We start from the raw sequence: 27,159 nt of genomic DNA on the forward strand, positions 1-27,159 counted from the left end.
AAGTTGTATTTTTTTTGTAACTGAGGAAGATCGTTAAAAGCGATTGAATACATTATTATTTTATTAAATTTTGCTGGATTGATTAAGTAATTTAATTATTAGTGTTAGTAAAGTTTAATTATTAGTGTTAGTAAAGTAGTGAGTAAGTAATTAGTAGCAGTCTAGTAGATAGCAAAGCGGCAACGCGACGACGTAGACTTTTTCGCAATTATTTAGAAAGTTAATTGAGTATTTGCGATCCGCAGCACTGGATCCAGCAGGCCGAAGAATGCGCTGGATCCAGCTGGATTGCTGGATGAGGGATCCAGCAATTGCAATCCCTAGTCAAGTGACTGCATAATTCTTGATGATGGTTAAATGTATTAGTAAGATTCATTGTGCTTTTTTGATATTTTTTTATATTTTGCTTGTCAGTTTTTGTGGAGATATAGTTGTAGCTTGATGTTAAGTCCCCAAGTGTTGGGAAAGTTTTGTGTATATTTATTTTGGTTTTTTCATAAATTATCTTTATTTGAAAGTTATTCTCTAATGTTATTTCTTGACTGTACATATTCGGGCTTTTACTAAGAGATTATTTTTTAATTACATATAGTAATTATTTTGGATTTTGACATTAATAACAATTTTCATTTATTTTATTGCCCATACAAAGTCCAGGCCTGGTACTTTAAACCCTTCATTAATTTAACAGACCATTATAATATTATCGGGGGCTTTAGATTTGATCGACAGATAAAACTTACAATATAAATAACAACAGATACCTATACAGTCTCTTCAGTTTATAAAATTATAGCTGTTCTTGACTAATTCAGTTATGCTTTTATGAAATTATTAAGGTACATAATGCTGAAAAACAGTTTTCTTTTTATTAGTTGTATGGATAAGGTAATAAGTTCAATGAAATTTCTAACATGAGCAATAATATAAGGAGTATTATCAACAGAATATCAAATCATTCAAGAAATTTTTCAAATGTGAAAGGAATACTAGCTTAGTATATTTAGAAAAAAAAAAAAAAAAAATATGTTAGAAAATTAGCAAAGATGGATTTTATCTTTAACTAATTCACACACAAAGGTAAAGTAACACTTCTTGTATGTGAAAAATTTTATTTGACTATTAATAATTAGAAATTAAGTAATTTGGCACTAGTGATGGATGTTAGGCACCATCTTTTATAGAAATTAATAATTATAACAATTTAAAATTTATTAAATAATATAGAACATTTTGATCATTTTGTTTAGTATTAATATGTCAGAATTTGGAATGTTTATATTTATTTGACTATATTCAACGATAATATATTGACTGTAAAATTTTATACATTTCACATCTGATATATTGACTATGAAATTTATAAATTTAATCTGAGTTATTAATAATTGCTATTTACATAACACAGAGCTGAATCTTTTCTACTTCTATCCAAATTAAGATATGAATAAAAGTTGTTGATTTATTTCCTAGATCTATCACATCTAATAATTCTATATATTAGAACTGTTTCTCTAAAATTTTTCAATTTATACACTATATTGTATATTTTTTATTCCAATTATTTTTTCTCAACTAATTTCTCTGTAACAAATTCCCTTATTAATACATATTATTAAAATATTCTGAAGTTTCAGTTCACTATGTTAATTCTGGATGGATTCGAAAAAAAGCTAATTTTAAATTTCCTCTTTGACTTTTATATTTATACTTATCATAAATATTAAAAAAAAAAAACAATTTTTATATTTTAAAACAGAAGTGAAGCCATGAAAATGCAAGATATTTAGTAGGATGCAAATTATCAGAAGAGAGATGAGTAGTCATTACAAAATAAAGTGAAGCATGCAAAGAGTTAATTAATGTAAGATTAAAATACTTATTAATAAAAAAAATAATTTGATACTCATAAATAAAATTCTAATACATTACTGTGGTACAGATCTACACAGTATACTGCAGTACAGAAACACACACAATCTTAACTGGTGAAACCAGTTAAGTGTGTGTTTCTAAATATGTTTATAAATATTTTCAATTATTATACTAATAAAACTTATAATGTATAAACAAAACTAATGAAACATATTTTCACACATCTTTATAAATGAGATAATTTCTGATAAATCACTTTCAAAAAAAAAAAAATTATTATATTAAAAAAATATTTCTTATTATATATAAGTGGCAGGAAGTATTACGAATTTAAAACCAAGTTTATTTGAATAAAACTGTTTTTATATAATTATGTATGTTAATGCAATATACGAAATATACGAAAAGAAAAAAAAATTGATGTTTTGCATCTTAATTTAATTTGATTTGATTATAACAGAAATGCTAATAGGTAAAAAAATTTCAAATAAAAAAAGCTCCATATTATTATTATTTTAAATGTACTTCATATTTGTATTTTATTTTGTAATATATTTTATTTTGGAAAATCAATTACTTTAATTCTGTTATTATTACTATATAAAATTATATTCTAATATGAAAAATAACAAATTATACTTTTGTACTCTTTCAGTTTCTGCATTTAATCTATCAGCATCTCTCGTTTTTAAAGCAATCCATCTTGATATAATATCTTGATGTTCTTTCTCTAAACGACTGTAATTGTTTTCTAAACTACTAAATGCTAGATGTAATGCTTCATATTCATCTTTTAAAACCTAGAAATAAATAAATAGTCTAAGAAAATATATACATTTTTTTATTTGAAAACAACATTTTTAATAAAATATAAAAAATTCTATTTAAAAAAAATAACATTTAAAAATTATGATTTTAATTTAAGTTTGATGAAATCTTCAAAGGTGATACACATTTTTTTAAAATGCTAATAAATAATTAATATCCAAAACCACATGCCTATCCAAATAAAGCAATCAAGAGTCAGATATAAGAAATAGGTAAAAAGTATTTGTGAGAACACAAAACATCAAAACAAACAACAAATTAAAAATAATATAACTTTGTCAGCAGTGATATCTGTCAACTTTCAAACCTGGAAGTATCTCTTCCTACATGTTCTCAGCGTCGAAAGAGATGCTTTTCCACGACATTCTGGCATGCTGTCCTGATTTCATGGATTTAATATGACAAATAAGGGCCAGCCGAGTCAATTGTTGCCAGCTTCTCAACCCACCATGTTCACACTGTGCTGCATATTTGAATTAACTTTGTCACCAACCCCCATGATCCTATATTTCATCTCTACTCTCAGGACAGGAAAATTTCTATGTCAAATATCTCATCCTGAACTCCTCTAAAGTGCCAACCTTCCTTGTTTACTTCGTCAAAAGAGACTGATCGAATCCTCTCCTGCCTCTGGTCTACCAGCAGATCAACCAACTTCAGGTATTTATGTCTATGTGCATTATCATGTAAACTCTTTCTCTCTCTCTCTCACAACTGCCTACGTACCAGTTCTTTCAACATATTACAATGTATATATCATGGAAATCTTTTTCTTTTCAAAATAAATAGTTATTAGTTTGTTAAACCTAGTGTGAGACTACGAGGGCACAGGGTCAGTACCCTAATTGCCACTTACATGTCGAGTTGGTAAAACTCACCCGCTTTGTCTTTTGGATGGGTTTTTAACGAGTGGTGAGGGAAGTGAGCAAGTCAGCAGGTGTCCTCGGATAGACAGGAGACAAGTTTAACAAATAAAACAAGGATTTATTATATTACTAACTATAAGATACAGGATGCTACACAAAGTTTGATACATAGACAGGTTATATACGGCTACTTGCGATTATATAGTCTAATATTTTACAGGAGTACTATCTACCAGCTAGGCCTATTTTGCAAGAGAGAGAGTGAGAGAGTTTGCTGTCTGCTGATAATTATCTCTAATGTTGGAGAGCTATATGCAGCGATAACAGTCCTATATGGAAGCATTGGGAGTCCTTGGTGTCTTTTCACTCAGGATCGGGATGGGAGATCAAGATGGACACCAATACCAAAAACAATTTCCAAGTGCAAACTCCAAAGTTCTGGTGGCTTATGCTTTTATACACTTACCATGAGAAATGAGTCACATGATCGTCCAATGTTTTCATTTCAAGTCGCAGGTGTGCAATGACTTGCATTTTTGCTGGGTTGTTTTGCAACAACGTGCTAACTTTCACATCGGATTGTTGACCTTAGCAGCGACATCCGACCCAATTCTCCGCGAGGAGAGTATTTTCTATCGAGGATATTTACATTTTGGAAAAATGGTTGACATTAATTTTCTTTCAATCCCCTTAAAAATCTGTAGGCTCACACTAGTAGCAAGGTTGAGGCCAAAGTTTTAAATGCGAAAACATTTACGTCGAACGTTCAGCGCCGCTTTCCTGTGATCCCAGAAGTTTGGCAATGGCATTTGGAAAGTCAGTGGAATCATGCTCAACATTTCAAACGCCATTATCAAACTTCTAGGCTTACAGGAAAGCGGCGCTGAATGTCCAACGTACACGTTTTCACGTTTAAAACTTCGGCCTCAACCTCGCTAGTACCTGAGTCACACTGTCTCATAGTTCTCCATTTGGAATCCAATCACTTATGCACATGACTGCTTGCATGACCTAGTTCCTAACAAAAACAATTGGCCATTGCAGCTTCTATGTCAAATGGGAAACAGTGGTGTCATCCTGACATGACATCTAAGAGGTACTTCAAGATTAACTCACTTACTATGATGATTGCTGGCAGCAACTTATGACATCATCAACCCAGAAACGACATCTTGGGAGAGAAAACTTCCACAGGAAGTTAAAATAATAATCTCCTACCCCAAATTATCATCAGAAATGCCAAAAATCAATCATAAAATTACTTGTGAAGGAGATGACGTGAATTAACAAGACCAATTACTAGAATGAATGAAATGTTTTGGTATTGTTATATTGTTTGATATGTAAAAACTAATTTTAGCTATTTAAACTAGAATAAATGTAGCTTATTTAGTTAAATTAATAAACAGAATAAAAGATATGCATTCAGATCACATCCAAAACCAAAGAACTTTTTTCTTTATATCTATATCTTTCTTTCAGAAGACATATTCATATGCGAGACTTATACTTTGAGTATTACTCATTTATTAACAATTCCAAAATTCAGTTAGAACTTCAACATTAAAAAATTAATTAAAATTAATGTGAATATCAATATTGCAATTCACAAATTTACTAAATAAATTTAGCAAAATATCTTCAAAGAAAAAATTAATAAGTATTTTCACAGGTTTTCCTGTATAATTATAATTGGTAAACTATCACTGAGATAAACTGTACAAATTAGATTTTACTGAATATTTTCTGAATTTATACACAGTTATATTTTTATGGTTGATTCAAAAATGCACCCTTAAAAGTTTATAAATCAGAAATAATTTTATTATTATTATCAATACCTGATGCATCATGTCTTTATCCTGAATTGTTTGTTCTAATACTTTGCAATCTTCTTTTGCTTTCGATAATCCCATTTCTAACTCTTTCAATCTATTTTAATAAAAATGGCAGTATTAAAATTAGATAATAAACAATTCATGTATTACTACTACTTCTCAATATATAAAATCCATTATTTCACCCTAAGAAAATTATTAAAAAAATTTAATCAATTTCTAATTATCACAAAATTCAAAGTTACAAATATTTATGAAAAAACATTTCAAACATAGTAGTTTACTAAAAATTTTAATTTAATTTCTTTATTAAAAAATAAAATATAAAAATATTCAGCTGTATGAAAATTTATTCAAATAACCATATTTCACAAACAATGAATTTATCACATACAATATCATGACATATAAACTTTTTTCAAAATCCATTTTTATCGTAATCTCTAATATTTCTCCAACGTTGTCCACATTAAAACTTTTTCCAACATGTTCAACAAGCCAAGTACCAAACCATAAAATAGTATTTTCTAAGATATGCAAATTACAAAAATATAGTAGTGTTATTTTTTGTGTTCGTGTTCGTGTTGTGACATTCTGGAGATGTAATCAACATAATTGCAATTGATGCAAATATGATCATCATGCATAGTACATACCTGCTTTTGGTTGAAAAGATGTTTTCCATTTCTAAAGAGCAGATACAGATGGATTTCTTTTGTATGGCAATCAAATGTTGCATTTAAAAATTTCTTTTTCTGTACAGTTAGTAATATTTTTGTTGGGCAAATTTTATTTTATAATTCTGCTGCTTCTTATTGTCTAAACTATTATTAGCTTTTAAAGATATGCATGAATTTTTCAATTATTAATAGAAAATGATACACATACATGTTTACAAGTTTAATACTCTGAACATTATGGAATAATTTCAGATTATTAAACGTGTAAAAGATCCTGGTCAAGATCACGGAAATGATGTATATATAAGAGCAAAAAAAGAAGTGTATTAATTATCAAGATGCACACATATTTTCCAATTAAACTTTTAATTTTATTTGGTAATTCTGTTACATTTATAATTAAAATAATGGTTAAATATTCATTGCTCTACTATTTAACTTATAGAGATATAATAATGAATATGAGATGACCAAAAACATTGACTTTTTGTTCTAAATATACTGATGGATTATAAAGTTTATATACTAGTATAGATTTACACAAAGTGAGAATATTTGTTTGTTAGAGATGATCTTGGAATCTAGTAAACTGATTTTTAAAATTCTTTCGCTATTGCAAAGCTTATTCATTCCAGATGAACACAGGTTATCTGAATGTTTATCACATTTAGAAGATGGCAAATATGCATTTTTACCAGGTTATTTAACAACTCTCACTGGTCAAGACATCGACCAGGACAACAAAAGTAAAATTGTGATGTGTGATAAAGTGGATTCATATGCAGATGACTTGAATTTGTTCATAGAGGATTGTAGTTCATTATCAAAAATATAATATGGTGGCACTTTGTCTTAACCTTTCAACAATGAAACAGTCAGATGTGGCAATACCACTAAGTTGTGGAGAAGAAATGTGGGAAATTTTTAAAGTATTTTTTCATGCGCTTTTTCTCATTACCGTTTTGGAAAAAGATTTTGTAAACAGTTATGTCTAGTAAAGAAAAGTCTTTTTTTATTGTTACATAATTCATTTTTTATGTGAATTTTTTTTCACGTTAGTTTTTAGAGATACCCCCAAAAGAATTTAGTGAATATATACACTCAAACCTGTTTTTGTGCAGTGGATAGGGACTGCATACAATAAAATGCATTAAAAAAAAAAAAAAAAAAAATTGCACAAAACTTTACAGGTAGCTATAAAAAATAGTTTTTGCAACACAAAAAATATTTTTTTAATGCAGTGAATAGGGACTGCATAAAAAAAGTCTCACATAGAAAATAACTCAAAACGTCGTTCAAAATAACTAGGAATTGCTTTTTTTAGTAACCCAATTTTTAACTCTTAACCATGTAAAAGTGTACAAATCAATTGAAGCTCACAATTTTGTAACAAGTGACTGGATTGATCCAAAGATTTTGGTAACTAGTTCTTCACAACATACCTTTCTTAGCAAGAGAGCTTTAAGTACAGTACATTAAAATAAACTATAGCACTAGGTCATTGTATCATTGTAATGACTAAAAATTTTATGTTTTTAATTATTATAAAATGACAAAAAGCTTAATTTTGAGAGTACAGATGAGTTTTATAAAAAATCGTAAATGTTAATAACAAGTAAAATCATCATTGAAGTCCAATCCTATTGGAGGCACATGACCCTCCTCTATTTCCCCCATCTCCTTGACCTTTAACAACCAAATTTGATAGCATCAATCCTGTCCCTGCAAAACTTAAGAAATTTTTGACAAAAAACAGGAGTTACTAAGCCTTAAAGAGAATGAACAAAATTGTCTTGCATACACTCACACAAACATCCATACATATAGTAAAGACCCCCCCCAATGCATTTCTTGACATTCCCCAGTCAAAAAATGTAAAAATTTTTGGGTTATGTTTTGACTAATCATCATACTTCCCCTCTGTTATGAATAACAGAACTGGAAAAGTAAAAATGTACATTTTATGACAGTTTTAATGACTATTGCACAGCATCACTTTTTTCTTTGCAATTGTTGAATTTGTTTTATTCAGTTTTAAAATTATCTTACACTGTATTCTTTCATTAGGTGAAATATTCAAAATTTACGCCTTCTCCCATTTAAAGTTTAGTTACTCTGTCAAGTATCAGATGACGTTGTAACGGAACAGAAACGTCACAAATGTGGCACCAATCAAATTGTACACACATCCAACATTCCAGTACATCACATGCAAGTTGTCTATATATACAGTACACACATACACACGTATTAAAGTAATATTAAAAATGATCAAATCATCATTTTATCAATTTTATTTTAAAAAAGTAAATAATAATTTAATAGAAAATAAAATTTACCGATTGTTTTTTGTCAACAATTCTTTTTCTTTTTCATCCAAAGTGTTTTTAAGTTCCATTAGTTGCTGTGCATACTATAAAAAATAAATGTACATTATAGCATCATAATCTGTTATTAAAAAGCAAGTCTGTTATATTCTAATTTCTATTTTATATTCTTTTAAAATATTATTTTCTTATCATTTTTAATATTAACTTACAGATTGTAATATAGTCTAATTCACAAAATAACACCTTTTACTTATAGCTGAGATAATTTTATTGAGAAAACTAACGTTTTCGGCTTACTTTATAAGCCATCTTCAGGTTTTAACTTTCGAAAAAAGGAACATTATCGTTCCATTAAAAGAATACAATTGTTTGAAAAAATTCAAATCATTAGTAACGGACAAAAAATAAAAACAAAAAGGAAGAACATGGTAATATAAATAAATAAATATACAAAAATAAATAAAAACAAAAAAGGAAGAACATGGTAATATAAATAAATAAATATACAATAAAATTGTTATAGTGGGAATAAGAAGTAAAAAATGAAAAATAAAAAATGAAAATAAAAATGATTCCACTGGTGATACTTTTTTAAAAAGAATGGCAGATTATCGAGGAATGATGCCAAAACAAGCTAAGACAAGCCTATAAGTTCATGATACACTTCTTAACTACGAATTTCCATGCTGTTGGTAGGCTGTCAGCGTCCCTCGCATTTATGCATGCCTCTTCCAACTTGCTTTGATAAATTTCAATTTTCTCTGCGGTACTTGCTAACGTTGGGGAGCTCAAGGGTTTTACAATATCCGCTTCCTCCCATTTAATTACTGAGCCTTGGGTCTGCGCGTATTGTGAAAGTACTGTTGCAGTTGGATCCTTTCCTGACGTCATACTTGTGTTCTTTAAGTCTTTTCCCTAAACTTCTTGTTGTGACTCCAATGTAGTCTTTTTCGATACCTAGTTCTGCATTCTCATACGGGATTTTGTACACTCCTGCTTTTTCTTCCTTTTTAATGCGATCTTTATCATTTCTTAAGATTGTGTATAGGTTCAGAGCTCTTTTTAGAACCATTCTGGTCTCCTTGCAGTTTGCAATTTCTTTCATAATGCCTTTTGAATTCTTGTTGTAAGTAAACTTTGTAATTTTACTGGTAACGTATTTTGAATCTCTTGTTGTGCCCATCTCATACTTTTTAACTAATCCTGCTATTGTGCCTTTTTTATATCCTAGGGATTTGGCCACTTGCATGATTCTGTCGATTTCCTTATTTCTATTAACAACGTTATCACAATAGATAAAGGCCCTTCTGATAAGAGCTCGGAATGCTGCCAGTTTGTAATGGTAATGGGTCGTTAGAATGCGATGGAATATAAAGTGGGCTGTGTGTTGGTTTCAGAAGGTTTAAAGATTGGCACAGTAATAACAGTAATGGCACAGTAATAAGTAAAGTCCAAGTAGACAATTAACAATAATATTAGAATTTAAAGACAGTAAGGCTTTTACAATAAACAAACAAAATTTTTCATTTTTTATTTTATATCTAATTTCCTTTGTCCAGTGATGATGATGAACTTCCTGTATTCTTGGCTTCTTGTATTTTGTATTAGACTGAAGATTAATCTGTATCTTAATTGAAAGTATTTATTAAAATATTAATCCATCAAAATAGGTCAAGGATTGTAAAATCAGTAGGGAGTGTAGATGGTGTCATTTCTCACAAACGTACAAATAACTGTTGGTCCAGTTGGTTGATTGCCTGCTATCAGCCAATAATATAAAGTGAATCAACTTTAATTTGTAATTGAAACTTAAAATTAATTACCCACACCCCCTTTCAAATTATATTTAAAACACAAATAATCAATTTTAAAATTTCGCTGAATGATAAAATTTTTTATTAAATAAAGCGACTATGTCTTTTTTGGAAGCGACTACATCTTTTTATTTAATAACAAATAATCAAATTGATTATCCAGCTAAAATTACAGTAGTTCAGTGTTTATAGTAACTGCTGCACCTCTGCACCAAAGCAATTATTCTATAATAGGGCCCAAATGAAAATCACAAGAGAAGATTTCCGAGATAGATTTGCTAAAATCTTTAAACATTTTTATCAGCCCTAAACTATTAATTCTCTAAAGCAATAGTTTGATAAAAGAAAATATGTTTTAGTCATAATCTTATATGTATATCTGTAAAAATTTCAACAGATTAAATATAAAAATAAAACACTAAAATATTATTCTAACAATTCTGATTTGAATTTAAAAAAATAATATATATATAAATATATATAATTGATTATTAATTAAATTAAATTTTTTTAAATTGTTATTTTATTCATTTAAAATTTTTAATTATAATACATGAATATTAAATAATAATAATAATAATAATGAACATCCTAAATACCATAATTACATATCATTGCTCTTCAATAACCATGTAGAGATAAATGAACATAAGTAGCATATCAATATAAGAAAAAAATAAATAAAACAAAACAGAATAGTAATGGGTAAGCAGATATAAAAAAAATTATAAGAAAACATAAATTCACACTTGATATGACAATAAAAAGTAAGCTTAAATATAATTGAAAAAATTTATGAATCTTACATTTGCTTTCGTACGATGAAGTTCAGTAATTTCAGATTTCAATTGGAACATTGTTCTATCTAATACACTAATTTTGTCACTTGTTCTACCAGAACTACTAAAAATAAATTAAAAATAAATATATATTGATTTTTATTTCAACTTAATTTAATAAATTCAACTTAAAAATTAACTTAGATTCATACAACTTTAAAAGTTGTATTATATAACTTAAATAATATTAAATACATTCAAAACAGATTCAAATAAGAAAGAGAACAATTTTAGCACAAGAAGTTTTCGAATATTTTGATCCATTTATTGTTTCATATATGAAAACAGAATCAAACAAATTGCAATAACTGAATAGATTATTTTAAGCTGTGAAGTTTAGATTTATAAATATACAATAGAATCTGCTTATTGTAATCATAGATATTGTTAAGAGTTATCTAATGTTATCCTCAAAATATACAAGTTAAAATACATTTATAAAACTTTGCTTCTTGTAATCTTTGCTTTCAGTTATAGTAATTAATGCAGTCATTAAACATAAAAAACATAATTTGACATTTTAGATATAGTATGGTTGCTATCACTTTTCATATGATAATGTCTTATTGAAGTTAATATACTTACAAAATCATAGTATAGTATAATGTATCGCCAAATTACATAAAAATTACAATTTAGTAAATTGAGCATAATATGAGCTTTTTTTATGATAAACCCAAAAAACTGATTTAAGCTGGTTTGGTTTGGTAATTTTCAGCAAGTGCTGCCAATAAATTACACTGTTGATAAATTGGAAAAACAATAATGCTATCAGGATCTATAGTCTCAAGTTGTGTGTTGTACTCAATCTCACTCCAAAACACTCACTACACATAACTACGACTCACAGATATGGCCATCTTGAAATCAAAACTTAACTAGTAAGTGGAAATTCATCATATTCACTACACTTAATATATTCTGGAAGAAAAGAACTAGCCCAGAGCAGGTTCTTGTCCTGCTCTGGGCTAGTTCTTTTCTTCCAGAATGTTCTAAATTACTTAATAAATTATTGTAATTATTAATTTAGATAAGAAATGGTGCCTAATGTCTACTTCTAGTGTCAAATTACTTAGTTTCTAATTATTAATTATAGCATAATAATAGCCTGATTAATTATGGCAATCATTTGGCTTAGTGTCAATACTTCAGATTTTGGGATGTTGATATATACTAAAATTCAGCAATAAGAAACTGCTGTATTGGAGCAATTGTATTCTAGATCAGTGTTCTTCAGTCTTGAGTCTGCAGACTGGCACTGCTCCACGAAAAATTTCATAGACTGGCAGGAAATTTTGTAATAATGCTACCGTTAAAGTCCATAATCCGTTATTCTATAGAATACAATATAGAATAATACGTTACATATAGAATACATAGTTATTTCATAAATACCTAAACAGGCCCATAAAATTGTATAATGTTCTAACATTCTATACTTTAACTAAGTATTATGTAGAATAACAATTACCACTTCGTTAAAGTATGAAATAAAAATTGTTTTGTTTATAAAGGTCAGGAAATGATGAAGATAATATGTTGAAGCCATCCCAATCAGTGTTGTTGTAGTCCATTCAAGTTATCAATTAAACCAAACAATTGAGCAATAAATCCACTATTATTAATGATTACATACCAAGTAATTTGGTACTAGAAGTAGACGTTAGGCACCATCTCTTATCACTACTTAATACTGAGTTTTGTTTAGTGCTCAGACAATCATTAAATTTTTGTACTTGCATTTTTAAAAATTATTTTTTGTATAAGTTTTTTGTGAAATGGATAAGAAAGAGGTGATGAAAATGAGGTTTGAATCCCTTCTAAATGAGCGTAATGTAAAAGATAATAGTTCTTTACTAACTCATGAAAAGTTATTATAATTTACAAGAGAAGTTAAGACAGCTAGAGTGACTCACAAGAAAAAACCTAGAGATTACTGGTTTCTTCAACATTATGATGTTCTGGAAGTTCAGAGAATAGAGAAATTAATAGTTCCACTTAAAAGTACAGAAGCAGAGATAATATTTTATTGTTCAAGTAATGATCTGTTTGATATTCTGTACAAAACACATATTTCTATTGGACATGGTGGCAGAGATTGGATGATAAAAGAACTGAATTGTCATTACAAAAATATTACTCAAGGAGATATCAAGATGTTTTATTATATCATTGTCTATGTTGGACACCATATTAATAAGACTTATTACACTGATGTTGTTTCCTCTTTAGCAAATAGAGGAGCAGATCTTAATCAGAAAAACAAAATATCTTTATTTTTTTCACCTGAAAAAATAAAGATATTTTGTTTTTCTATATCATGGTTAAATACGTGTAGAAGAGATCAGATGAATGCTTGGGTTGCATAACTGGCAATGCATCCACAGTAAGCAGGAATTGTGGGTTTGAGTCCCATTCCAGGTTGGTTCTTTTCTTTCAGAATATTCTAAATTATTTAATTTAGTTATAATTATTAAATTTAATAAGAGATGGTGACTAATGCTTCCCTCTAAAACAAATTATTTAGAAATTAATTAATAAATCTAAGAAAAATAGCCCAATATAATTTGGTAATTATTTGGCATATTTTTAACTTATTTCTACTATCAGAATTTGATTGATAATGCACAATTATTATTAGTTATTAATTTTCATTTATCTGGCCAGTGTAATGCTTTTTTTTACAATGCACAACATCACATTTTCCTCAGAACTACAATTATTTTGCAGACTCCTCCTTCCCATGTCTTTATTAGTTCCCCACCAAATTTAGTACAATTCTGGTTGCTAGATCAAGCTACACAAAATAGTGTTGGTTTAATTACAGCTACCTTGGATTTTAACTTGTTCTTTTAATACTAGAGTCAATGAAACTAGACTTGCTACAAATTGTAGTCTTATTTACTTACTCTACTTAGTATTATCAATCAGTTAAATTATCAATATAAGGATTCCAAAATGATTACAATAAGCAAATTCTATTATGTTTAATTTTAACAAATATTTCATAAATTATCAGTCAGTTATGTCCAAAACATTCACAACTGTATATTACTATAACTATTCACAAATAATAAATTATTAGCTATAACAATAGATTGAATTATTTTGTAATTCACGTCAAAACAAGTAATGCTAATACAGGGTGTTTAAAAAGTCTTAATAATGGTTCTGCAAATCGACCATTTGCAAACTTCAATGGATCACAAGGTCAATGGAAATTGTTGTAAATGAAAATTAAGAAACTACTAAACATAATATTTTATTTAAATAATGTGTTGTTATAATGCATTATAATTTTAATTACAAATGGTATACTTGTACATGAAATAATACATTACAAATCATTAACATTTCCAAGTTTTAGCTTCAGAATTAGAAACTGTTCAAATGATGTTTAAATTGCTTTTTCACTTGAATAAAGCTTTGTGCATTGCATTTTACAAATGATGGATCAGAAATCACAACCAAAAATGTCCTTTATCTAGGAAGCAAACTGGAGTTTAATTATCATCATCAATAACTTAGTCAAAGTCATTTAAAAATGACGATGATTTTTTTAATATTCAGTACAACTGTATATATTTAAAAGATAACTTACTCATACCTTGTTGAACCCTCTTCAGTATCTTGTTCCAATCGAGCTTTTTGTATTTTTAAACGTATATTTTCTTTTTGTAATAAGTCAATATTTTCGTATAATCGATTACCTGTATAAAATATTTTATTCTATTAATTTAATTTAATATTTTTATTATATTTTGCTTCATTTAATATCAACAGTATAAAAACTTTAAAATTATTGCCTGATTTTTAAATTTATGACTTCTTGCAAAAGAAATAAATTATTACAAAAACAACCACTCATACTTTTAAATGCAGTGCAAATTTTACTTTCTCAAATGTTTTCAGTCATTTTAAAGGCCCTTCCTCAGTATAAAAATCGATTGCCATTTAAAAATAAGAATGAAAGCTGTACTCTGGAACAATTTGTATTTCAAAATTTTAATGATTTAGAATCCAAACCATTTTATTACACATGTCAAACTTTTACTTATACTGGCTGCATTCCAGACTCTCATCAGAAGAGCCCACATTCACCGTATGAACATACAAGATAGAATACAAAAGCTGGAATATGTTAACACTATTGGACAATTCAGATTCAAACCTCAAACAATGGCAAATATGATCAAAAAATGCAAGCTAGGAAAGAAAGAGGTTCAAGGAAGGAACACACAGGTAGAATACACAGTGGTTAAATATATGGCACCTCTACACAACATATACAAAAAGATAGAAGCTAAGAGGAAGAAAATTACGTACAAAAAGAATCTCACTATACATGGACTACTGTGGAATGACAAAGAGCCTATCGATCCAATGCACATTCCAAGTGTATACAGGTACTCCTCACTTTACGACCACTCACACTTACAACCAATCGAGTTTTGACCTGCAATTCGGGGAATCCCCTTTCTCAGCTTAAGTGTCAATCAGTGGCAAATGGTGACATGCGCACTAAGTGTACTATAATAGGCTTGTGCTTATTATAATTGTCGGTTAATGTAACCCTTGGTGCCAAGATGGCGGCTTATCTCTGATTCCAGCAAGGAAACAGTGGGACATACGTTCTAACCTAACCTATTCTAATAAATTACCATAATTATTAGCAACCAAATTATTAGAATAGGTTAGGTTAGGTTAGAACGTGCATCCCACTGTTTCCTTGCTGGAATCAGAGAGGAGCTGCCATCTTGGCACCAAGGGTTAGATTAACCTAATTGTCTTATAGTATTATAATAGGCTAATAGCATACTATAATAGTCTTTTTATGAATAAATTTGAAGTTTGTTGCATAATTTGTATAATTTTACAACGATCCTATATTCCCGGCGCAAGCTCCTCGCTTATCGACCAATTTGCTTAACGACGTAGTCGTCGAAACAAAACTCAGTTGTAAAGTGAGGAGTACCTGTACAAAATACCACTCAAGTACAGTAGGATTGAGCAAACCTGTACTACATAGGCACTACTAGTCGGTCATTAACATCAAGGAGTAAAGAACACAAAGACAGCATCCATTTACCGCAATAGCAGCTTACATGATGTCTGACCTGGAGTCTGTCTCAATAGACTGGAATCAGGCTAAAATAATCCAAAAAGTGCAAAGTAAAAACATAAAATACACATAAGTGTGGAAAATATACAAACCATCTTTAAGAAGGCAAGCAGTAAACTATAAAGACCACATTGCAATATCCAGTGCGTGGAAGGGTCTAATAGATGTAAACTAAAGTGTGGGAACGCCGTGGTAGGTAAGGTACGACTCCGTAAGGTAGACAAAAGGAGGTACGACTCCGTCCTACCTCCTTTTTGTCGGCGAACAGGTCGGCAAGACCCACCCCACTGTCTAGGATGGCTAATTTTTCACGATATCCCGACTTGTTGGGCTCGGGTAATTATTTGTCAGGTCGAGTGGAGGAAGCGTGTGGGGTCGTCGATAAGAAAAGGCAATATCTGTAGTAACAGGACAACACAGATAAAGATTTATTGGAATATAGAAACTACTACATCGAAGCTACGCATCCCGTCCCTAATCGCGGGAGAGAGAGAGAGTTCACAATGGTTGGGGGAAGCATACCTCGTCGATGTATCGATAGCGATCGCCGGTAGTTCTTCGGCGCTGGTGGTGGACTCAAGCGATGGGCGGCCAGGCTCGTCTTCGATGGCGTCGGCGTCTTTGGATTGGCCCTCGCTTTCGACTCGGTTTCGACAGGACGTTTGTCGTTGTCCTAGGTTCAGCCACCCCGTTCTCAGATATCTCCCCCCTTATATATTCCCGATCTTGTCCGCTGCGATCACCAATCGCGACGGAGGGTGATGAGTCGGGCTCCGTGACTCAGAAGTCGGATCCGGAGAGGAGGGAAGCGTGTTTGACGGCGGAAGACTGTACATCCTTCGAAGCTTGATCGCTATCTCTGATCTTGATCATTATCTCTCGAGGGGATTCAAACAATAAAAAGTTAAAATCAGACTGGCCGATTTTATTCGGTCCTCACAAAGGTGTTAAAGTACAGAAGCAGAAAATATTGTATATTTCATGCATGTTATCTGCTAAGGTCATGTTTTTTTTTTGTTGTTGTTGTTGTTTTATTTTTTTTATGTATTTGTATTTAAATCCAACACATACAAGTTAATTTTCAATGTTTGAATATGTCATCTTTGTAAATTTATAATTTTAATCTACGTAAAAGTCTGACAAGTGCGGTTAAATGGATGGGATTCTAAATTGTTAAAATTTTGAAATACAAATTGTTCCAAAGGACAGCTTTTATTCTTATTTTTAAATTGCAATCGGTTTTTATCCTGAGGAAGGGCATTTAAAATGAAAATGTTTGAAAAAGTAAAATTTGCAGGTATGAGTTGTTGTTTTTGAAGTTTATGATGAATGCAGTTTTACTGAATAAATGAACTATTAACAAGAATTATGAATTCTTCAAAATTACATCCATGTACAAATAATTAAAACTTTTAAAACTAATAAAGAAAATTAATGTGAAAAAAATTTTTACAGCAATCTCAAGCTTCTGTAGCTAATCATCAGAGGATGAAAAACATAAAACTGTCCTTTCGAATATTAAAAAAAAAATGTGAATTTTATTGATTTAAAACCATTTAAAATTGATTTAGTTTCAAAATGTCACAGTAGATTAAAAAAGAAATAACGAGAGAACATTGTTCATCCGCTTTAATTTTTTAGAATTAGATGGATTTTGAATGATTTTGAATCAATGGATTCAAATTTTTTGATGTTTAAAGAAACCATTTTATTCTTTCAAACATCAAAAAACTTGTTGTTTGAAACCTGATGAGCCTCAGAAACTGAAATTATTTGGGACTGCATGTAAAAACTGTTTTCATAGTTTTAAAGATATACTAAAATAATTCATATTTATATCTCATATTTATTAATTTGAAAGCTATAAATTTCACTATAACTGGCAAAAGTTTAAGAATAAACATTAATTAAAGCATTTTATTGAAATCGGACGTTAACTATTTGGGAGTCTTTTTCCTAGTATTTTAAATGGGAAAATTTAATGCATTATAGTGTCAATCCAAAACACCTAATTAATTTCTGAAAATGTAATTAAAACCCAATTCAACCTACCATATTAATATATAAAATGTTTAATATACTGCTTTGTGATCATCAAATACAGTTTTTAACAAACAGCTGCTTTATATGTAGTAACATTCAAAGCAGCTGTTTGTTACAATCTGCTGTACCACAAACATTATATTTACAATATGGTACAGCATATAATACACATTATAATACACAACAAAGAGATTTCTTTTAAAAATTACACACAAAAATTTTCAATTAAAAAACAAGTAATAAATCACAATACAGGTATACCTTGACTTATGTCGGTAATTGGTTCCAGGAGAGGCGACATAAGTCGAATTTACTTGTGTAGTTACGACGTAAGTCGAAACTACGACTTACATTGTAACTAAACGCCAATAATGGAGGAAACGCCAATAATGAGCACTTAAAGACCGCTAAATAAGACAACAACACAGAAACACAGATGTTTTCATGGTTCGTTCCCTAGGATTTATGATGATTGTATTAACATTTACTGTAAATGTACATATTTTAATATGATTTTATGTGCTTTCAACGCTTTTCTAGTGATATTACGACTTCAATGTTTATAGCGGACGGATTTAAAGTCGAATAAACTGACTTAAACTTGATTTTTATTTTTCCGTATACTTTTTTGACAAACGACGTAAAATCGAGAACGACGTAACTCGAGAGGGACGTAAGTCGAGGTATACCTGTACATTCTTTGTTTTTGTCTCTGATACTTCTGTAAATTGGAGAATAAACTATTGTTAGCAACATCATAAAAACATATTTATGCTTTCTTCTATAAGAAATATTCCATATATATTATATATGTGATATTTTGATGCATTTTCCATCACAAGCTATATTCAACATACACATCTGATTTCTTGACACTTGGAGGAAAATAAAGAAAAATTGATAAAATTAAAGAAATTAATAAATTTGTGTTGTTTAATTGTTACTCATTTTCTTGATATATCCCTTATTTATAAGTATGAATTTTACTGGAGAGAACAAATCACACAAGGGACACACCAATAATTGACTATTCCAACTTTATTATAACAGGAAATGCATTTCAGGCCTTCTGCTCTCCTCAGTCCTATACTACAGATCTTTGATTATTTCTTAAAATTATGTTGGTGACCACTGGATGAATCAACTTTGCATTCATAAGTAGATAAATAGAATTGAAATTAAAATAGATAATTGTAAGATATGAATCATTAATAATCATATTTAATAAGAATTTATGTAATTTTTTTTAACTTGAAACAAATTTCTCTGTACCATATTGCCATTAAATGTGAAATGTCATGAAAACTTCATAAAAATAATGTCAAATGTGAATTTCAGTTAAAATAGTGAACACAATTTTCAATTATTATTCACTGAACTGTCAAAAATGAATATTTGAACAAACAAAATTTGTTATATGACTTTTTGTGAAATGACTGGGATGCTGCATATAAACATAGAAGACCAGCATGCCAAAAACCCCAGGGTTACCAGCATGCCAGTTAAACTGCAAATAAAATATAAAATTAATCATATCTAACAAAAGTAACAAATCTAAAACTAGGAATGTTTTCTTTAATGTTATTAATTAAACATTAAAGAAAACATTCTTCCAAGTACAATAAAATAATAACATTGCAATAAAACAATTAAGGACTTATTGACATTAGTAGCAGCAGCAGCTAATTAGTTTGGGCTGCAATGACCATCTTCCTCTCAAATTTCATGTTAATTGGTGTAAGCTGAGATAATTTATAGCTAGTTTCTTAAAATTAATATGTTAATTTTTGTATCTTTGAATTGAATAACAATAAAATACACATAAAAAAAAAGCACATTTAGAATTCCAAGAGTATTTTGTGTCATTAGAAAGAAGACAAAATGAAGAAATTAAACATATAATTGCAGTTTTTGATTTAATGCTAACAGTTTCGCAGTTTTAGAATAAAAACTCACTTGTTTTCATGTGATATAACTGGTTTGTTTTTTTAATGCACCCTCTAGAGAGGGATCTATAACCTCAGGCATGCTGGCATTCCCCTGGGATAAACTGGCATACCAATTTTTACCATACGAAAATATCTGATGATATGATCTTCGCTGGATAGACTGACATGTCAGTCATTTCATAAAAATACGGTAAAAGTTTTAAAATAGTTGTACAACTAAATTATTTTGCTTAATAGCTGATGTGTCAGTATTTTGATGTTAAAATTATTTTCTTTGCAATATCTCCCAGTTATGGAAACTGATTCCCTTTGATGTAATAAATAAATGAATAAAATAAACATTCAATTACCAAAAAAAGTTCTTTTTTAGTTCTCTATTCTCTAAAAACAAGATCTCTATCAAAAATTTAATATTTATAGAGACAACGCCTTACTTATTGTTGTGACAAGTAACATTTGTGATAAATATCAAACAAAATATTATGCATTTCCAGGAAAATTTGATATACAGTTTAATAAATAATAAAGTTATTATGAAGAAAAACCTTTATAAATTCTTCTAATTTCATCTAAATATTCATAATTTTTTGTAAATATCTACTTGTTTTTATTTTGCTATTTATCAAACAAAAATGATTTTTTTATTTTGTTATACACACAATATAAAAATTCAAACAGTATAATGTTTCATAAAAATCCATTCGTGTTTTTCTAATATTGATTTATTTGTCCTATAGCTCTATAAATAACATTATTTATAGAGCTACTTGAAGCCTATTTACAAATTAGGTCAATATTAGATCATTATCACATGGAACAAAAAAATTTGTTTTACATTGTTTAAAATTTGAATTTTAAAAATATTTATAAAACATTATATGTCAATTTAACAACAAAAAAGTAATTTGTTTTTTTCAATAAACAATTAACACATGAATTATCACTGACCAAAAATGTGATACTTATGGTAATCATAACAATAAGGGTCGATTTACACACAACAGTGACGTGCCGGCACAGTGACCGTTTGGTGCATAAACATCGATAAATATCACACATAACCAATCAGAGTTTCATCTACGACACACGATCTGTATTCTGTCAATCATACAAGTGTTGTACATGAAATTCTGATTGACTATGTGTGATATTTATTGATGCTTACTGCACTGTGCCAGCACGTCACTGTTGTGTGTAAATCGACCCTAAACAACTGTTTTATCAGTCAGTTCTGATAAAGTAGCATTTTATATTTGTGAAGTACTGAAAACAAAAATTTCTCGTTTATGCTAAGCATGACTACCTACTGATTACAAATATATCATTTCACAAATATTGACCAGACTAAAAATGCACAGTGGCAGGGACTAGTCTATTTACTTAGTGAAGGGAATAGATAAATGAAAGATGTAAAAATGAATTACTAATGATATAAAAATGAAAAGTTGGTCGATAAATATCAGTACAAACTCTCAACATTTACTGAAATGACAGAAAATTGAAAATTTAAAGATTTGGGATGGTTTATTTTATATTTATTGGTATTATCACTATTCAGTGCAAAAAAATTTTTTAGAAAATTAACTTAATTAAAATGAACATTTGTAACAAACTCTCAACAGAAACTGTTAAAAGTTTTTTTATTAGCTTCCAAAAGTACTAATAAAGAATGTTTTTCATTAAATGTCTGCCAAAAAATGCCAAATGGTATGAATGTATGCTATGTACAGTACATACTTTTTGTATAGTTTTCTTTGTTTAAAGGTAGAGAGAGACTCGTGCTGTTTCATTACTTCTTTCCGTTTGTTAAAATTTATGTATCAGTACAATCTAGGCCAACTAATTATCTTTGTCTCCTCAATTTATTTCTTGTTTTACTGTAAATAACTTTGAATTGAATAAAAATCTGTTTGAAAGTACACCAATATTTTTCCTGTATTGTAGATAATATTTTAATTTACCTCAGGGGTGTTATTTTTCATTGTTTTTAAAATGGTTTATTTTAGTCTTTTTTGATCCTGTATCTGGTTTATTTTGAAGAAACAGAAATGGTAACACTGCCTTTGATCATTACCAACTGTGCCTATTTTACAGGTGACAGGATAGGATAGTTCTTTGGTAATTTTGCTACACATGCTACACATGCAGTACTTAAGCTGAGACCCTTGTAGCATGGGGAATAATAAGGAAAGTAAGGAGGGCCAAAGGGATGATTGATCTAAAGATTTAAGTCAGTCACATTTTTACTTAGACACAGATGGTTTTCTGGAGTCTTGGGATTTTTTTCCTAAATAATGAGTGATTTTATCAAAAAAGGAAAGCATTTAAATAGCCAGGTTCATGATATATGAAAGAAAAACATCAATAAAATTGGATTAAAGTAAAATACATAAATAATAATAAATTAAAGTCAATAAACAAATAATAAACATATAGAGGCTGTAATGTTGCTACAAGATGTTTTATTGGAAACCATGCTGTCACATGAAGAGACTTATCTCATATTTACTCTATGTGGAGACAATCGACAAACTACTATTTTATTTGGAGCTCCTAAACAAATAATGATAAAGAGTGTAAAGTGCACTTTTGACACGTAAAAATGTAAGAGACTGCCTCTTTTCTATCTTTAGAAGTACTGACATCAGAACCTACTGAAGAGATAGTGTAAATTATATATTAGATGTTATCATTTTATGATGTCTTCTTCTGTTGAAGTTCTGAAAGTTCTTCTGTTGAAGTTCTGAAAGGTTTTCAATATTATCAAATGTAATGTGGTCATTGAAGCTAATACCCTTTGATGCAAAAATTGAAAAAGGCAGGTTGTCCTCATCTGATGCAATGTCATCAGTATCAAATTCTGTTTCTGTTTTGTGAGCCGAGGTCAAAAAGTCAGCTTGTTTCAAACAGTTTGCAATTGTCTCTTGTGTTACATATCTTTTTGCATTTCTCAAAGCATCAGCCTAGATTGAATGGAAAGAACTACCATAATTTGTACTTTCTTCGGTGTTGTCTATACGTCTCACTACCTGACATATGTTGTAAACAAAATATCAAATTTGATGGTAAAAAATATGAAAATTATTGCATCTGGATTTTAATTTTGGGACATGCAGGACAGTTGCTTACAATAAAAAGCACTTATGTTTACCTTCTTTGAACCATCTTTTCATCCATTTTGTGAAGCTCTCAGTTGTCATTCATGCTTTCACATTAAATGCACAATCCAAAGTTTCAGTTTTTCTGAAGCAATGAGGATGTACAAATTTTCCAATCATTACCAATGCAACTTTTCATTTCTATTCATATTTGCACCATCGATTACCATTAATTATTACTTGCTTTTCTTATCTCCACAATAGATCCCTTAAAACACATTATTTTGTCTGGGAGTAAACAATAGAATAGTTTACTCTCATCAGCATTAAAACATTTTTGCTTCTTATGGCTTCAACAAATATGGTAAAGTTGAGAAAATCCAATTGTTCACAACATTTCTATCAATTAATACTGCCTATGCCTATGCACACATCTTTGGAAGTTATCTGACAATATGTTTAAATTGACCATGGCATCTTTTGCTACATTTAGAGGAATTGTCGTTAAGCATCTGTGAGTTCTTGCCAGGGTGATTGACAAGTTATGTAAAACCTGTTCACCGCTTACGGATCCTGTTCTAAACAGTTACCCAAAGTTCAGAACGGCTTCCTAAAGATATTTATTTATTTATCAGGTGTTCACAAAACCCCTGAAAGTTTGCTTCTCCTGACACCAGGTTATCAATCTTAGAATGCGGATAACCATGCGTATTTAAAATCTATCTCGCGGAATAACAAGTGGGAGGGACGATGGGTAAGTTTGGAAAGACTTACTAAAATATGAGTCAGAGAACAGCATTATAAACAATAACAATTATATATTTAATTAAACAAATAAAAGTGAATACAAAGGATAAATGTAACATATTCAATCGGATCTATATCTATCTTAATCTAATTCCTATCACCGAGAGAGAGAGTTTACAAAATGATCTACAATCATAATACCTCATTTATTGATGAATCTAGATGTTTTCTGTTGGCACATAAATTTAAGCCTTTATCTTCCACTTAATAATTAGGCACTTTTGTATGAAGAGACTTATCTCATATTTACTCTATGTGGAGACAATCGACGAACTTCTATTTTATTTGGAGCTCCTATATGTGCTTACTTCTGAAGCTACTGACGGACTCGTATCTATATTGGAGGACCAACCTTTGTTTCTACTTCAGAGACTGTGGCTGGACTCTCCGATTTGGGTGCGAATTTCGATAATATTCTTGTGCTTTACCCAATCAAAACCTTTCAGTCTTACATCATTTGGGAAATAAAGGAGTAAAACACTTGACGTCAAACAGTTTAGTCATCAATAACGATCTTAAAAACGGAACTTTACATCCTTTTACAAAAGGGGGGATAAAATCCTCTCCTTTCTTAATTTACAAAATTTAATTGTTTGTGGTCCTCTTACATCCAAATAAATATAGTATTTTGATTAGAATTTTATTTATCAACAATCTGTATAAAAATTAGGACCTTTCAAACAATATTTTAACAGTTGCTATGAGAGAGGGGGGCAAAATGTTTTCATGTTGTTATCAGTCTTTGTCAGCACTTCCTTCTTGCCTTTACATGTTTTTGCAAGAATTATTATTTTAATAATTATTTAATTAAAGTAAAACTTTACTCAAATCTTATAGAAATATAAGGGGGAGAACAGGGGGCTTCCGGTTCTCACATATCCATGTAAATTCTTTAGCTCTTCCCTAAAGGAAAAGTTCATTTATATGAGATTTTTGCAAGCTTGTTAACTAAAACCACTTCAAAAAAGCTTCTTAAACATTCTCATAAGTACATGCACAAAGTCATTTCCAATCTGTTTTTGCTTCTTCATAACCTTTTCAACTTTTTCTGTTATGCCAAACTGTGCTCATAGTTTGTTTAAGTAAATGGATTCCTCACAAACTCTGACTGGTTTTTTCAAACTAAATTTCTTTAATAATGTAAAATTTCATACCTATACCAATAGTAATTTGTTTCCTTTTTGCAGTTATCTTTCTCAGTGTCACCCTCTTTTCTCATAAATACCAGAGTTCATTATATAAGCTATATAAGTTGATTTTTCATTGGAAAAAAAATTATCTGTTATAACCAAATACCTGCCGTAACCAAGTCTGAGATATCCAAGTCAATATTTTATTGTGGTAATTGTGTTAAAAATTATTGAAGTCAAAAAAATTGTTAGAAATTAACTAATGTAGAAATCAGCAGTTTAATGAAGATACATTGAATGTTATTTGATATATGTAACTGCCCCTTGCAACAGGATTCTTCCTTTTTGCTAATAAATATTAATTGATATCCAAGTTAATTTACATACAAAGACCAAAGCTCATGGCCAGGACCAGAAAACTAGACCATAATAATGGCGTGTGCAAGGACATAACAGAAATTCCCAAGCACGGGTCATTCACATCGCCGATAGCTTGCATAGACATAGTATAGGAAAGTAGATAATGTAAAAAACACAATAACCCCAACATCACTAGCAACATATTATTGTACAGTACAAGGAGCTGTCGTATTGATAAAGCACTCCTTGCATGTCATACGCAGATCAGTAACACGTATGTCAAGGTTCAATAAAAAGAAATAAATAAACAGCAGAAGAAGAACAAATATTAAACTTCATTCTTCTTTACCTTGTGGCCGATCAAATAGTATTCTAGCATTTGAGTCTGACGTGCCCATTTTCTGTTTCATCTGCTTTGACTTTTTTTACATGTTTACTTTTAAACTTTTACGAGGATAGCAGCGGGGAGTGGCCAAGAGTTAGGGGTGGAAAGTGTCATCCCTTTCCACCCCGTACAGCTATGTGTGTGTGTACCTGCATGCATGCTATCCACCTATCCAAGTCAAGTCTGTAATAACAAAGTTTGACTGTATATGTTCAATCAAACAAAAAAAACTAGTTAAAATCTAGAAAGCAAACATTTTGACTTCTGATATTAAAACTCCCCACTAATTGTTGTTTAGCTACTAGTAAAAATGAAATTGTTTAATTTGACAGATAAGAAGTACGAATTTATGATAATACTCCAGACTGATTTGTACTCACTATTGGTTCCTCCAGAAATGTTATATTTTTATCATCAGCTTGCCATGCAGAAGATATATTTTGCCTACAAACCTTGAGATCTTCAAACGTTAAAAATGTCATAGATTAGATCAACAGTTATTTTACCTTGACTGACACTCAGCCTTGTTTTATTGTGAAATGGATCGTCTGTGTTATAAATTCTGTCGTGCAATCTCGTAAGAAACAATCTCATTTATCGATAAAAATTCTATTAATTAATATTAGTTTCGGTTTTTAAATATTACTAAAGTTACAATCGAGAAGGATTATTTAAAAATAAATAGAAAATATAAACTTACAAAGTGCGAATAAGTCTTCAAACAGTCCATTCTCCCTCTGATGTCTTTTCTGAAATTCTTTTAAAATTTGACGTCTCCACTCACATACGAAAGCTCCATCTCCGTCCGCCATCACTCACCAGCACGTGCCAACTAAGTCAAGTAACTAAGTACGTGTTGCCACTCCCCATCTTGTTTTTATCGGTTTTATATTTATTTAACTTAACAAATTTCACGTAGACAATGAAAACATAAACAAAAAGTAAATTTAATAATCTATCGAAGCTAAAAATAAATTTGATTACATTTTCTAGAAGATTTTAATATATGAGAAATGTGTCACTGTAACAAGTCTATCCATTATAATTTAGGCCGTGCGTCCTTTTTTATTTTGATTATTTAATTTTTTTTACCGTAACAAAAACCACAAAGACAGAATAATATCATAAGAACGGTCATTAAAGAAGAGAGAAAAGAGATGATTGATTACGTGTGATGTTCTTTCTTCTTTACTTC

At 29.7% G+C, this 27,159-nt stretch overlaps 1 protein-coding gene across 1 annotated transcript in view; it reads right to left on the reverse strand.

Moving 5' to 3' along the window:
* The window catches only part of Atg16 (Autophagy-related 16), an 80,981-nt gene extending 54,170 nt beyond the window's left edge, over positions 1–26,811 (reverse strand). Inside the window, exons 1-6 of the mRNA XM_067265835.1 lie at positions 26,665–26,811; positions 14,678–14,780; positions 11,038–11,131; positions 8,427–8,500; positions 5,411–5,501; positions 2,515–2,675 (exon numbers count right to left, since the gene is read on the reverse strand). Coding sequence (XP_067121936.1) covers positions 2,515–2,675; positions 5,411–5,501; positions 8,427–8,500; positions 11,038–11,131; positions 14,678–14,780; positions 26,665–26,776 — 635 coding nt within the window. The 5' untranslated portion in view covers positions 26,777–26,811. The remainder of the gene's footprint in view (positions 1–2,514; positions 2,676–5,410; positions 5,502–8,426; positions 8,501–11,037; positions 11,132–14,677; positions 14,781–26,664) is intronic.
* Between the last annotated feature and the right edge of the window lie 348 nt (positions 26,812–27,159).

The sequence above is a fragment of the Centruroides vittatus genome, unplaced genomic scaffold, assembly GCF_030686945.1.
Source record: "Centruroides vittatus isolate TY-2023 unplaced genomic scaffold, ASM3068694v2 contig_250, whole genome shotgun sequence".
NCBI lineage: Eukaryota > Metazoa > Arthropoda > Arachnida > Scorpiones > Buthidae > Centruroides > Centruroides vittatus.